This window comes from Dryobates pubescens, chromosome 13 (genome assembly GCF_014839835.1).
Source record: "Dryobates pubescens isolate bDryPub1 chromosome 13, bDryPub1.pri, whole genome shotgun sequence".
In the NCBI taxonomy this organism is placed as follows: Eukaryota; Metazoa; Chordata; class Aves; order Piciformes; family Picidae; genus Dryobates; species Dryobates pubescens.
The window spans coordinates 5,161,407-5,174,032 of NC_071624.1; the positions used below are offsets into that span (position 1 = coordinate 5,161,407).

The 12,626-nt window shown below is 40.8% G+C and overlaps 1 protein-coding gene across 2 annotated transcripts in view; it reads right to left on the reverse strand.

Annotated features, from left to right (window-relative positions):
* Window positions 1–12,626, reverse strand: part of STAG1 (stromal antigen 1) — a 186,314-nt gene that overhangs the window by 56,645 nt on the left and 117,043 nt on the right. For both annotated transcript variants that reach the window (XM_054166324.1, XM_054166323.1), the window contains 3 exons: window positions 8,288–8,411; window positions 6,393–6,491; window positions 1,093–1,172 (listed from right to left, as the gene is read on the reverse strand). In XM_054166324.1, coding sequence (XP_054022299.1) covers window positions 1,093–1,172; window positions 6,393–6,491; window positions 8,288–8,411 — 303 coding nt within the window. The remainder of the gene's footprint in view (window positions 1–1,092; window positions 1,173–6,392; window positions 6,492–8,287; window positions 8,412–12,626) is intronic.

The window sequence follows — 12,626 nt, forward strand, 5'->3', positions numbered from 1 at the left end:
ATCACCCAGAGCCAATCACACAAGAACACATCCAGGTGTGTTTGGATGCCCTTAGAAAAGGAGACTCCTTACTTAACCTCTCTGGGCAGCCTGTTCCAGTACTCTGTCACCCTCAAAGGAAAAGATTTTTTTCTTTATGTTTGCATGGAACCTCCTGTGTTCCAGGTTGTGTCCACTGCCCTTTATCCTGTTACTGGATGCCACTGAAAAGAGTCAGGCTCCATCCAACATCCAAAAATATTCTTCAGACTGGAGCCACTGGGTATAAAGTAGGATGCAGAAATTCTATTCATGTTTGTAAAACAGATTTTCTTTAACATATGTTTTAACAAATATGTAATAAAAGCCTAGCAGCGCTCTTCCAGCAGCACACTCATGAGGTTGCTGCGGACAAGATGGTTCAAACGGTGTATGGGATGATCTTCACACTGGATCTTTACCTCAGGGAATGCACTGCATCTCAGTAAGAAGTTGAGGGGCCTGGAAGTATCTCTTCTCCTTCATGGCCAAGTGTTTAGAATTGCAAGCTACCACCACCACCTCCACACAACCTGACCAGAGGTGTGTAGGCTGACAGGGAAAAGCTGGTAGATTATCCACCATCTGACTCTTTTTGGCTGTGTCCACTAATCAAATCTACTACTGCCAGACGTTTGCTTAGGTAATCGCAGAATTATGGGTTTGGAAGGGACCTCTGAAAATCACCTCAACTGCCCTGCTAGAGCAGGATCACAGAATGGTGATCCCATCCAGATGCTAGAGTTGTTTTAGCAAGTGTAACCTACACATACTTGGTTTGGGGAGGACAATCATTTTACTGTTGGCAAAATGCCCTTTGGCATTCTTCCACCCCAGCAGATGCACTGATAGTCTGGAGACGTCAATACGTTTTGGTACTTTGCCTACTGCATTCCCACGAGATGGAACAAATACCTTATTTTAGCTTCATAACCCTATCAGTACACATTCAGTTCAACGTCATACTATGGGTAAAGTAACAGACTCCCTTCATTACAGAAGAATCAAGTCAGTGAAGTATTACTGGCTTAGGCAATTTTCAAAAGGAATACACAGGTTTTGCAAAATACTCACTGAAGTATTAGCGTGACTAATCGAATGGCTTCGACAGCGACATCGTACTCCTTGTCAAGCGTCATTGATACAATGCGATCCTGAAAGGGAATTTTACTACAGTGACAAACCAGAAACAGCTAGCAGATGAGGAATTCTATAGATGACAAAACAAATACTCTTAGGGAGAACGATCTGGTAACTAGACACAAGAATATCCTTTAGCATTATTCAACTATTTAACGTACAACTGAGGAAGCTGTCTGCCATATGCACAATGGAACAGGCAACTCCACAGGAATGAACACAACTGCTTAACAAACAGTCCCTAGCCTTGAGTGTTTGCCAGGAAAGAAGCAGGCTTTGAGGTTGAAGCACTGCTCTGGACTGGTCTTATTCAGCAGCTCTTTCCTGAAAAGGGATATACGTGGGTTAGATGATGGCAGAAACATTGCCCCCCTTCATCTCCCTGAAGTAAGTCATTTTAGAGCAAGGAATGCTGCATATTTGGAAATATTGCAAAGAAAATCTCACCCAAATATATGCACCTCCATATTGCCTATAAAGTTGGGCCCTTTATACCTGGCTACATCTTAAGGTTAGATGAATTATGCTACAGATCTTCTAAAGGAAAGTCAGAAATTCCACAGTTTGCTTTGCATTTTGCTACACTCTTTCTAGTGGAGACAAGCACATCACTTTCTGATCTCACTTCATGATTTTAGAACTTCTAAGGACTATACAGTTATGAGAAATATCCTAAGGGTTTCTTACTCCTCAGTTTCAATTTGTTTACTGGCAACCCCAAATAGATGCGATTAGACTATGATGTCCTCCCTTTCCAGGGAGAATTCCTATCCATCCATAAAAATGCAGTATGTCTCCATGTTCTTTGCTTGACTGATCAAGTTAATGGAAAAAAAAAAAGGCCATCAGAAAATAAAATTTGATTTCCCTGGCTTGACCTGCTTCAGGAAGGACTATGTGCTATATGACATTTTGGAATGTAAACAATCTAGAAGGCAGGGTTTGGAAAATAAGGAAGGAAAGTGTTAGGAAACAACAGTGAAAGTCACCAAGAACAAGTCAGGACAAAGTAAAGGCTGGCGGTGGGTATCAAGCAAGTAATGCTTATTTCAGTATTGAAATTTAGAACAGTTCTGTGAAAGATGTATTGTGGCTGTCTCTCAAGTGTTACCTCTCAACAAAACAAGGCCTGGAGAGGCACTTTGTGTCATTATGCACCTCTGTCAATCACCCTGGAAGCTTGATGCATTTAACTGTTCTATCTAGATAGTTTCAGGGACTGAGAAGTCCATGAAGAGGCTCAGTGACATAACTTTCCAAACAGGAATTCTGTGCATGGAAAAGATTGCTGTTGATTTTTCCTGACCAAGAAACAACTAATAACAGCATCATGAGCAAGAACAGTCAGATACATTGATCTTAAAAGTTTCAGTGGAATTTCATATGGTCCCTCAAAGAGTATTTGAACTCCAGGATACTGCAGGGAGGGAACTAACTGAGCATGAAGGAGTAAGCACACGCGTATAAAGCTCCTTCCATATCTCCGAAAAAGCCTGCAAACGAAGGGATCTTCTACCCACACAGCAAGAGGTACTCTCTGAAGTTGGAGTCTTTTTGGACTCTGAAATTAACTGATGTGACAATGTTTTCTTATCCAAAAGACTATTCTGTCCTCTCATTTTTTCGCAGAAACATCAAGCTTAAATAAAGTGTGGATGTGTCATTTCTTATTTTCTGTCTTGATGTCAGCATCTCCATATGACAGCACCTGCCAGCCAGCCACCAAGATCCTGGAAGCTCACCTGAACACCTAATGCCTCTGGAAGGTGAAATGTCTGTGGCTTAGTAAGTTACAGACCCCAGCTGCTCCATCTGCTTTGATAGATTTTTCCTGCACCCCTGTACAGCAGCAGAATAGCACACAGACCTGTATTTGTAATTGGAAATACTAATTTTCACTGCATGAGAAGATCAGTTTGCAATTATGCATTAGGCTGCAAATAAGGGACATTCATCTCCTTCTGCCTCTCTGTCCATGGAGACAGCACTCTCCTGCAAAGGGAGGAGAGATGGGAATTAAATGGCTGCACCTAAATATGCTAGATCTTGACTTTGGCACTGACTGCAGTAGAGATGATAAATATATTTTCCGTATGACTTCAGACAGAACTTCTTGATGGAAAGTCTTGATGTCCTCTTCAGTGGACAATTCCTTTTTTATGTCAACAAAGTTTATTTTTTAGCATATCAGCTGCTCTTCAAAACACAAAGGCTAGAAAGAGCACATTTTTCCTTTAAAGAGATAACATTAACAGATTCTTGTCACAGCTATTTGGAAGGGGGTGAAATATTAACACTCCAGTAAAAGTCATTCTGGATCAAATTAATTTATACTTGAAACAGTTAGAAGATCTCTGGAGAGATTTCTCTTGACAGCTTGAATGGATTGAGCTAAGTATCAGCTGGACTGTGCAGGTCGATTAAAGCCTGATGAGGAAATACAAAAGACATTTAAGTAATGCAGCACAGATTCCAAGAGCATCAGTCCATCCTGGTGCCAAAGGCTGTATCCCTGTCAGTACCGCTGTAAATTCAAGTGCAGGCATTTGGGCAATGCCAGCTTTTTGTTCTTTGGAAGTGACTGGAAAATGAAACCGATAAATCATCATGTTAAACATATCTAGGCTCACAGAGACTTTGAACTCACCTAGTCTCTAATTTATTTCATAATGACACAAATTTCTGTAGTAAAACCAGCTTTAATGGGACAGAAGGAAGACAAGGACTCCTAGCAGGGTTCCCTTTTGTCTGACTCTTTTTGACAGGAATGAAAATTCCTTGTGTCATTCTAAACCAAGAAGCACTGCATAGGCTAAGCTAACTTCTCCTAACAAAGAATTTTCAAATAACTACATGGCCAGGAGGAAGTATTTAGAAATTTCATGCTCCTGGAGGGATTTTCCAAGTACATCACTGAGAAACTATTTCTCAAAGTGTCCCCAATCATGAAAAGTTTTGCTGGTGGATGGAACTGGTTCAGACTCAAAGCAGGATTTTTCTCTTACAAATTTCAGGAGGTTAAGAGAAGCACCCAGCACATTTCCTAGTTAAGGGCAGCAGATAAAGAGAATATGACAATTTTAATGGCCTGTTTAAAACTAAATTAAAATAATGGATTGAGCAAATATAAACAAATTTGTAAGTCTGCACAGATGGACCGAGAAAAGCAGCAGAGTTTGAGGGTTCTTTTTCCTTGGGAGTTGACTAGTATTCTGAAATAAGCAGGCCAGGCTTGTGGAGGCATTACAAAAGTAGTCTGAGGTCTGAGTTGCTTTGCCAGGTAGTCTTCTATGAGAGGAAACTTCATTTTTACTGCAATAGTCCCAGAACTAGACTTTATAAAAGTAGAAGAATACAGGCCCTTGAGTCACCCCACAAAATGACATCATTTCAACTCCTGCTTTGAAGTCAGCTATACCTACTTCATTCCTGACAGACGTTCATATAATATGCCCTTAAAAATCTCAAATGAAAGAGATTATTCATAGTCAGTTCTATTGTATATCATACCGGACAACAAACCTTCCTTAACACATTGACTTTACTGCTGTTTAAGCATCTTTTTTCTCTACCTCAAAGGAATGTGGCAGGAGGCAGGTTATGTTTTGATGAATTGTTTACACACAAGTTTTGTACACTTCTGTGCTTTCCTAGAGGAAGAGGAATTAGCGGTAACTGCAATTACAAAGACAGTGAAGCAGGAAAAAAATCTACTTCAAGTCTCATACACAGTAGTTAATTACAAGCACATAAATCTCCTTTTCTAAACAGAATTTTTCATCAGTGTTATAATCCTGATTTAAAGGAAAATACACCAGTCATCTCCACTTCTCTTCTAAACAGCTTTTCATTAGTATTATAGTAATGCTTTAATGAAAATAAATTGAATTAGTCTTTTCTTGGGGGATACACCCTTTACCACATTTCTGTATTCTCCAGAACACAAAAGCAATGGTACAAGGTGCCAGATGACATGGTGACAGTTCCCAAAAGCCTTCTTTCATGAGCACCCAAACAGAAGCAATGACAGTATTTCTACACTCATCTCTCCACATACTTGTGAAATAAAGCAGTCATGCCACAAAAGGAATTAACAGTCATGCTCTCACCAAGATAGTAAGCAAAGATAGTAAGCCAGTGTGTTTGTGCTAGTGAAAAAAAAAAAGAGGAAATATTTCTCCAGTGCTCCTGTCCTAAACACAGAATCACAGAATCACCAAGGTTGGAAGAGACCTCAAAGATCATCAAGTCCAACCTGTCACCACAGACCTCATGGCTAAACCATGGCACCAAGTGCCATGTCCAGTCCCCTCTTGAACACCTCCAGGGATGGTGATTCCACCACCTCCCTGGGCAGCACATTCCAATGGCGAACAACTCTCTCTGTGAAGAACTTTCTCCTTACCTCGAGCCTAAACTTCCCCTGGTGCAGCTTGAGACTGTGCCCTCTCGTTCTGGTGCTGGTTGCCTGGGAGAAGAGACCAACCCCCTCGTGGCTACAATCACCCTTCAAGTAGTTGTAGACAGCAATAAGGTCTCCCCTGAGCCTCCTCTTCTCCAGGCTAAACAATCCCAGCTCTCCTGCTAGAGCAGGATGACCTACATCAGGTTGCACAGGAACATAGCCAGGCAGGTTTTGAAAGTCTCCAAAGGAGGGTCCACAACTCCCTCAGCCTCTCCTCATAGGGCTTGTGCTTGAGGCCTCTCACCAGCCTCATAGCCCTTCTCTGGACATGTTCAAGTGTCTCAATGTCCTTCTTAAACTGAGGGGCCCAGAACTGGACACACAACAATTGTGCCCAGGGGTTTGTCTAAAACCTCCTGTTCTGCAGCAAGGTACTCTGCTAAACAGCTGGTTTATAGACAATCTTTTGTTACAGGCTTCTGCTTCCATGTTTACTTTAGATTATGTGAAATACCCAGCAAACATCCTTGAAATTCAATAAATCTGAAATTAAGTAAGTACAATCAGACCAAATAATGACAATATATAAACTATCAAGAACATAAACAGATAAATAATCATCCTGGTCAAGCTTCACAAATATTACAAGATAAACACTGTAAAATGAAATTGGTTTAATCTCAGCATTCAGTAATACAGTTACAAGCCTTGTAAAAAAAAAAATTAGTTTATTTTTCATTTAATATACATGAATCAAAGACCACAACAGGATGAGACAGATGATATGTTTATTTTCTGTACTCCATCCAAAAGTTGTATTTCTGCTTACCTTGAATCTATTAGTGAACAGCTCCAGTTTTGGAAATAACTCTCTGTTGGTATACAGACTCTGAAGAGCTTTCAAACACTTCAACCTCACTTCACCTTGCTAAATAAAACACAGAGATTAGCTGACAGCATACCCTAATCAAATGCACATGAATATTAAATCATATCACATTGGAATTTGTTTAATGTACATTTTAAATTTCATGCAGATGAGTTCGAAAAGCCAAACTGCAATTCGGTTAAAAACCAAAAACCGCAGGCAGCTGCCCACAAACAATGTTACATCTTCTCCCTATTTGCATATATAAAGAATTTAATGTGCCAGCAGTTAACTGTCTGTTACTGTTTCCCTTTCAAGTAACTGCACAAAAAGATAAAGAAGGTAGCAAGTAACTACAAAATCAAGCCATCTGATCTCAAGGTGGTTGATGAAGACTGTGGCTCTATCTCTTTAGGAAAGGGACTACAGGTAACTTCTGGCTGATACCGACGGTCTACAATTGGTGCACAAATGTTCAAAGTGATGGAGCATGGGCTGCATGTAGTCCACTCATGCAACTCAGCCATCTCCAAAAGCACTGGCTTTCCTTTTCCCATGGACAGGAAGAATATACACAGGACTTACTGTTCTGACATTGTCTACACCCTGCATCTCATCATGGGACAGGCGCAAGTTGAAGAAAGAAAAAAGGTCTGAGAGGCAAACCAGTGGGGAGTGGCTTGCTGGCACAAGAACATGACCCTGATGCCCAAGAAGGCCACATATCCTGGGGTACATGAAGAAGAATGTGGCAAACAGGTCAAGGGAGGTTCTCCTCACCTTTTACTCTGCTCTGGCAAAGCCACGTGTGGAGTACTGTGTTGAGTTCTGGGCTCCCCACTTCAAGAGAGACAGGGAACTACTAGAGAGAGTCTAACAGAGTGCCACGAAGATGCTGAGGGGACTGGAGCATTTTTTGACAAGGACAGGCTGAGAGACCTTGGGGCTGTTCAGTCTGGGGAAGAGCAGATATTTATGCATATCTAAAGGGTGGAGGTCAAGAGAATGGGGCTGGACTCTTTTCAGTGGTGCTCAGTGGTGGTCCTGGAGATGCTGTTCTTTACAGAATCACAGGATGGTAGGGTTTGGAAGGTGTGGGGATGCCACAGGAAGGAACCTTTGGAGATCATCTAGTCCAGCTCTCCTGCTAGAGCAGGATGACCTACATCAGGTTGCACAGGAACATAGCCAGGCAGGTTTTGAAAGTCTCCAAAGGAGGGTCCACAACTTCTCTGAGCAGCCTGGTCCAGTGGTCTGCCATCCTCAAAGGGAAGAATTTTTTCCTTAAGTTCAACTGAAACCTCCTGTGTTCCAGTTTGTACCCTTTGCCCCTTGTCCTAGCACTGGGCATCACTGAGAAGAGCCCAGCCCCATCCTCTTGACCTCTACCCTTAGATATTGCTAAATATTGAGAAGATACCCTCTCAGCCTGCTCTTCTCCAGGCTAAACAGTCCCAGGTCTCTCAGCTTCTCCTTGTAAGAGAGATGCTCAAGTCCCCTCCATTGGACTCTCTCTCTTGAACTGGGGAGCCCATCTGGAAATCTCTTTTCTACTCCAGACACAAATGTCAGGGATGATCTGAGGAGATCTCTTTCTCTTGTAATCAGAAGAAAAGCACCACAGAAGTATGTCTATTAAGATATTCTAAAGCACAAACAGCACATGAACAAAGCATGCACTTTTAGAGTACTGCATCCTATTTCAAGTGATACTTTGAGATAAGGTGGTTGAGAGAAACATCACAGGCAAGAGCAATCTCTTTATAAATCAAAGATGATGTACTGAACATGTCTTGGGTACTGTAACATCAGCTACCTACAGTGCACTGCTATGTACAGTGACAGACCACACTTACCCTGTCATGTAGTGTCCAACCAACGTACTTTAAATAACTATCATTCAGGAAGGCATCGCTGTACATTTTCATCCAGACACCAATTTCTTCGATACAGACAGCTCTGATCTCAGCAATAGCATCACTAATAAGGAAAAAAAGAAAAGAGAAAGGATTAACAAGATTACAGACACATTTACTTCTCCACCATTTACTTCTCATTTTCACTGCCCTAGCTGTAACGAGGGCTTTTGCTTTTACTTTTGATGAACTTCAGTCACCTGTCACTGTTCTCACTGTCATCTCACTGATTTTCTTTTCCTTTGTGCCCGTGAACTCACTGATCTACCCAATAATACAAGTGTTTCTCCATTAAGATCTGGTACTTCCTTAGTATCCAAAAACTCTCACCCTAGTTTGCTTCTTAGCCTATCACCCCATCTTTTACTTCCCTATTTTCAAACAGAATTATGAGTCCAAGCTACAAAGCTACTCTGTAGAATCATTTCTGAAACACTGTCATTGACACTTGCTTAAAAGGCTTGTCTCTCTCCAGCTAGAGATGTAGAACAATTAAAAGATGGAAAAAGTTATTTAGTCTAACCAAGGGAGCCTGCCAGGGTATAGACTGGAATCTGGTACAGAAGTAGATCTTGTTTCTGCATCACATGAAAGCCTCTATAACAGACTTCAGAAATATGTTTTCATTTCAGTAACGTTTGCTTCCAGTTTTGCCTTTTTTCCACATTCTGACTATGGTGAGTGATGAAAGTGGCAAAGACATATCTCAGGCAGACTTGTCAGCTGCTTATAAAGGAGGGGCAGCAGGAAACTGTCTGGAGAGATCACCTAAAGACATCAAGGATGGAAATTATTTCAATCTGATTGGCACTTTCCTGCCTGACTGACAGAGAGCATGGCATATTTACTAATAATGAACGACAGATAAACAACAGGAAAAGGGATTGGGGCCATCTGGCCCTTTAGTAATTTCATCTCAGAGACATCTGTTACTATGAGAAATCACTTTTGCCACTCCAGCTGGCACCGCTTCACAGTTCCAAATTTCAGCTGTAAGAAAAGAGGAACATAAAGAGCCACTGTACACAAGAAGGGAGTGTCTGGTGCTTTGCAGGCAGTGGCCTTGCTTGTAAGTGAGATTCTTGCTCTGTATTTCTATAAAAATATCTTTTTGGAAAAGCAATAACCATCAATTTAATTCAAAACCAGTATCAACAGAGCCCCAAAATGAAATCTAATTTATGACAAAGAAACTGTATTCTTCCTGAAGTCTTAAATTTTACAAAATAAAGTGCAGTTAATCATGTGTTCAAGATGCTTACTACTAAGTAAGTTCATACACACAAATTAGTGTAACAGAATGACAATTACCCCACATTGCAACTGCCTCTATAGTCCCAGTCTTCAGACTGCTCCCACTGTACTGGATACAACCCTCCAGACAGCAAGGTGAAGGCACTGCTTGTACCTGAACATTGCAATCAATTGCAGTACCACACATGACGAGATATGAAGCTTCCTTTGTTTTTCCTCACCCACTCAGTTTCAAATTATAGGGAGGAAACTGTACTGAGGTAACAACATAAAATATGAATCTCAAGCTGCTGTATGAATGAGTGGGGACTATTTGTAGGAATGATACCAAACCACTATCATTGTCTCTCTTGAAAGACTGATTGTATCAGCTTCCAAATCATTAACACTGGCCTCTCAAACTCCCTGAAGACTACAAACTCAAACTCAAGGTAGTTTTCAATTTACAACACAGAAAAGCCACATTGCTGGCAGAGTAGGGAATTAAATATGCCCTAAATATTAACACATTAAAATTCCTACCAGGGAATTCTCAAACAGGTTTTAGACACTGTGAGGACAAATGTGCTAAACTATTACGTTCAAGGGTTTGCACTAGAAAAACTGCATTATAGGGAATACAGCCACAATAAAGGCAAGTTTTAATTAAAACTACAAATACATTCATATATATATATGCATGTCAAATTGTATATTACTTCATGCTAAATTAGATCAGCAATTCTCTTATACAGAAGTATTCTAGTCATGAGGTCTGTGGAGACAGGTTGGACTCGATGATCCTCGAGGTGTCTTCCAACCTTAGCGATACTGTGATACTGTGATTTCTAAACTATGTCAACAACTAAATGTATGTGGAAGGCATCAGAATATAGTATGTCTTGAAGAACTATCTAAAGGATTAGTAAGAATCAAGAATAAAAGAGGGCAGCTATGTATGGAGGAACACAAAGTAGCCATGAAGACACCACCACCACCAGGGGATGACAGACTGAGATCTCGCATCCAAGGAGGTAATTTCACCATCTTATAAATTTACTAACTGTGAAGCATTTTGGAGAGATTTAAAGACAATCCCAAAAAATAACCCAAATGTCACCAGCTATTTAATCATCCAGCACAGCCATCCAAAAATCAGGAAAGTTTATCTTTTCTGTAAGGTTTAATTTAAGCTTCCCTAAGCAGAGAGTGAAAAACGGATTCTTGATTCAAAAGTTTCTCAGGGATCCCTGGACACTATGGACAAACACCCACTCCACACTGCTATTTATAGTTAATTTCAAAAGAGAAAGTTATTTTAGCATCATAAAATGTGAATTTCTTCAGTCTAACTGAAAATGGGAAAGAATCATGCATAAGGCATGTGAGACTAGCAGACAGAAGATGAGGGATAGGCAAGAGAATTTGCAGACACTAGTTTCCCACTCGACCACCATCTTCCAGGAATCACCAGTAAGAATCATTCCTATTCATGCAGGAGTCATTAACTCAGACTGGTTGCCTGTATGATGCTGTATCAAACACAAACAGTCAAAAGGCCTTTAGAAGATGTGATCAATTGCTGGTTATCAAACTAGGATTCTTCCCTTATAATTTTTACACAAACATATTTTAGCTTCTGGTTGTAGTCAGTATGAATTGTTTAGTTTTTGGAAAATATCCACTATTTGTGGGTAACACAAGAAGGTAAAAATATTAATCACACACATATTAAACACTGGAAGTTCTGTCGGACTAAGTTTGTGTTCCTTACCAAATGCTTCTATAAAAGAACATAACCCAGTCCAGCACAGACACCAAAAATAGTGACGAATCTCAAAATATTGGGACCTAAAATATGTTTGACCCTCTTTTCAACACAAACTGCAAAGTGAGACCTTTGCAGGGTCTGGGAAACACTTTGCTATCTGCAGCAAAATTCCCAATCTATATTCCACTTCTCAGTGAAGTGCCCCACCCAAGATGCAACTTCATAAAGGGATTTGACAAATGAGCATCATGTAAGAAATTCACTGGTTTCTTTTAAAATTTTGGGTTGTCAAGGCCATAAAACTTAGGACAAACCATAGCAACCAGTGTCAGGAAGAAGGTTTCCTAATTGATTGTTTCACAGAAGCAATCACCAAAACTGCCACTTCAGCATGTATTTCATCCCAAATTACACTCTAGTATCTTGATTAAGGATGAAGGTATTTAGGACCCTGTGAGTCTACAACGGTGGATAAGAAGTTCACCGTGAGCCAGCAATATGCCCCTGTGACCATGAAGGCAAATGGCACCCTGGAGCTCATTAAGAAGACTGTGGCCAGCAGGTCAAGGGAGGTTTCCTTCCATTCTGCTCTGCCCTGCTGCAACCCCACCTGCAGTACTGTGTCCAGTTCTGGGCTCCCCAGTTCAAGAGAGACAGGGAACTACTAGAGAGAGTCCAAACAGAGGGCCACAAAGATGATTAGGGCACTGGAACAATTCTCTTGCAAAGGGAGGCTGAGCAACCTGGGGCTGTTTAGCCTTGGGGAAGAACAGACTGAGAGGGGATCCTCTCAGTATTCATCAATATGTAAAGGTTGGGGGTCAAGAGGGTGGAGATGATCTCTTTTCAGTGGTGCCCAGTGATAGGACAAGGTGCATTGGGCACAAACTAGAACACAGGAGGTTTCACCTGACCAGGAGAGAAAACTTCTTTACTTTTAAGGTTTCAGAGCACTGGACCAGGCTGTCCTATATCTCTGAAACCAGTGTTTCTCCAAGAGTTACCATAATAACACCTTTGCTTATGTGAAGTATGATACATGGCTTTGCAGGAAAGAGAGCAGTGTGTATTTTTAAATGTTAATATCATGGTTAAGCACATTTAGGTACAAAGATGTAATATTTTGCCTCTTGTTTTTTTTAATGCCTACAAGCAGCAGATGATCTCAGTAATTTATCTTTGTTTTTTTCCAACATACATAAGAACAAAATGAAGTTTTTATTCTGGTCACCTAAGTTTCACCTCCTTAGGATAACACATTTACAGGGAGGGAAA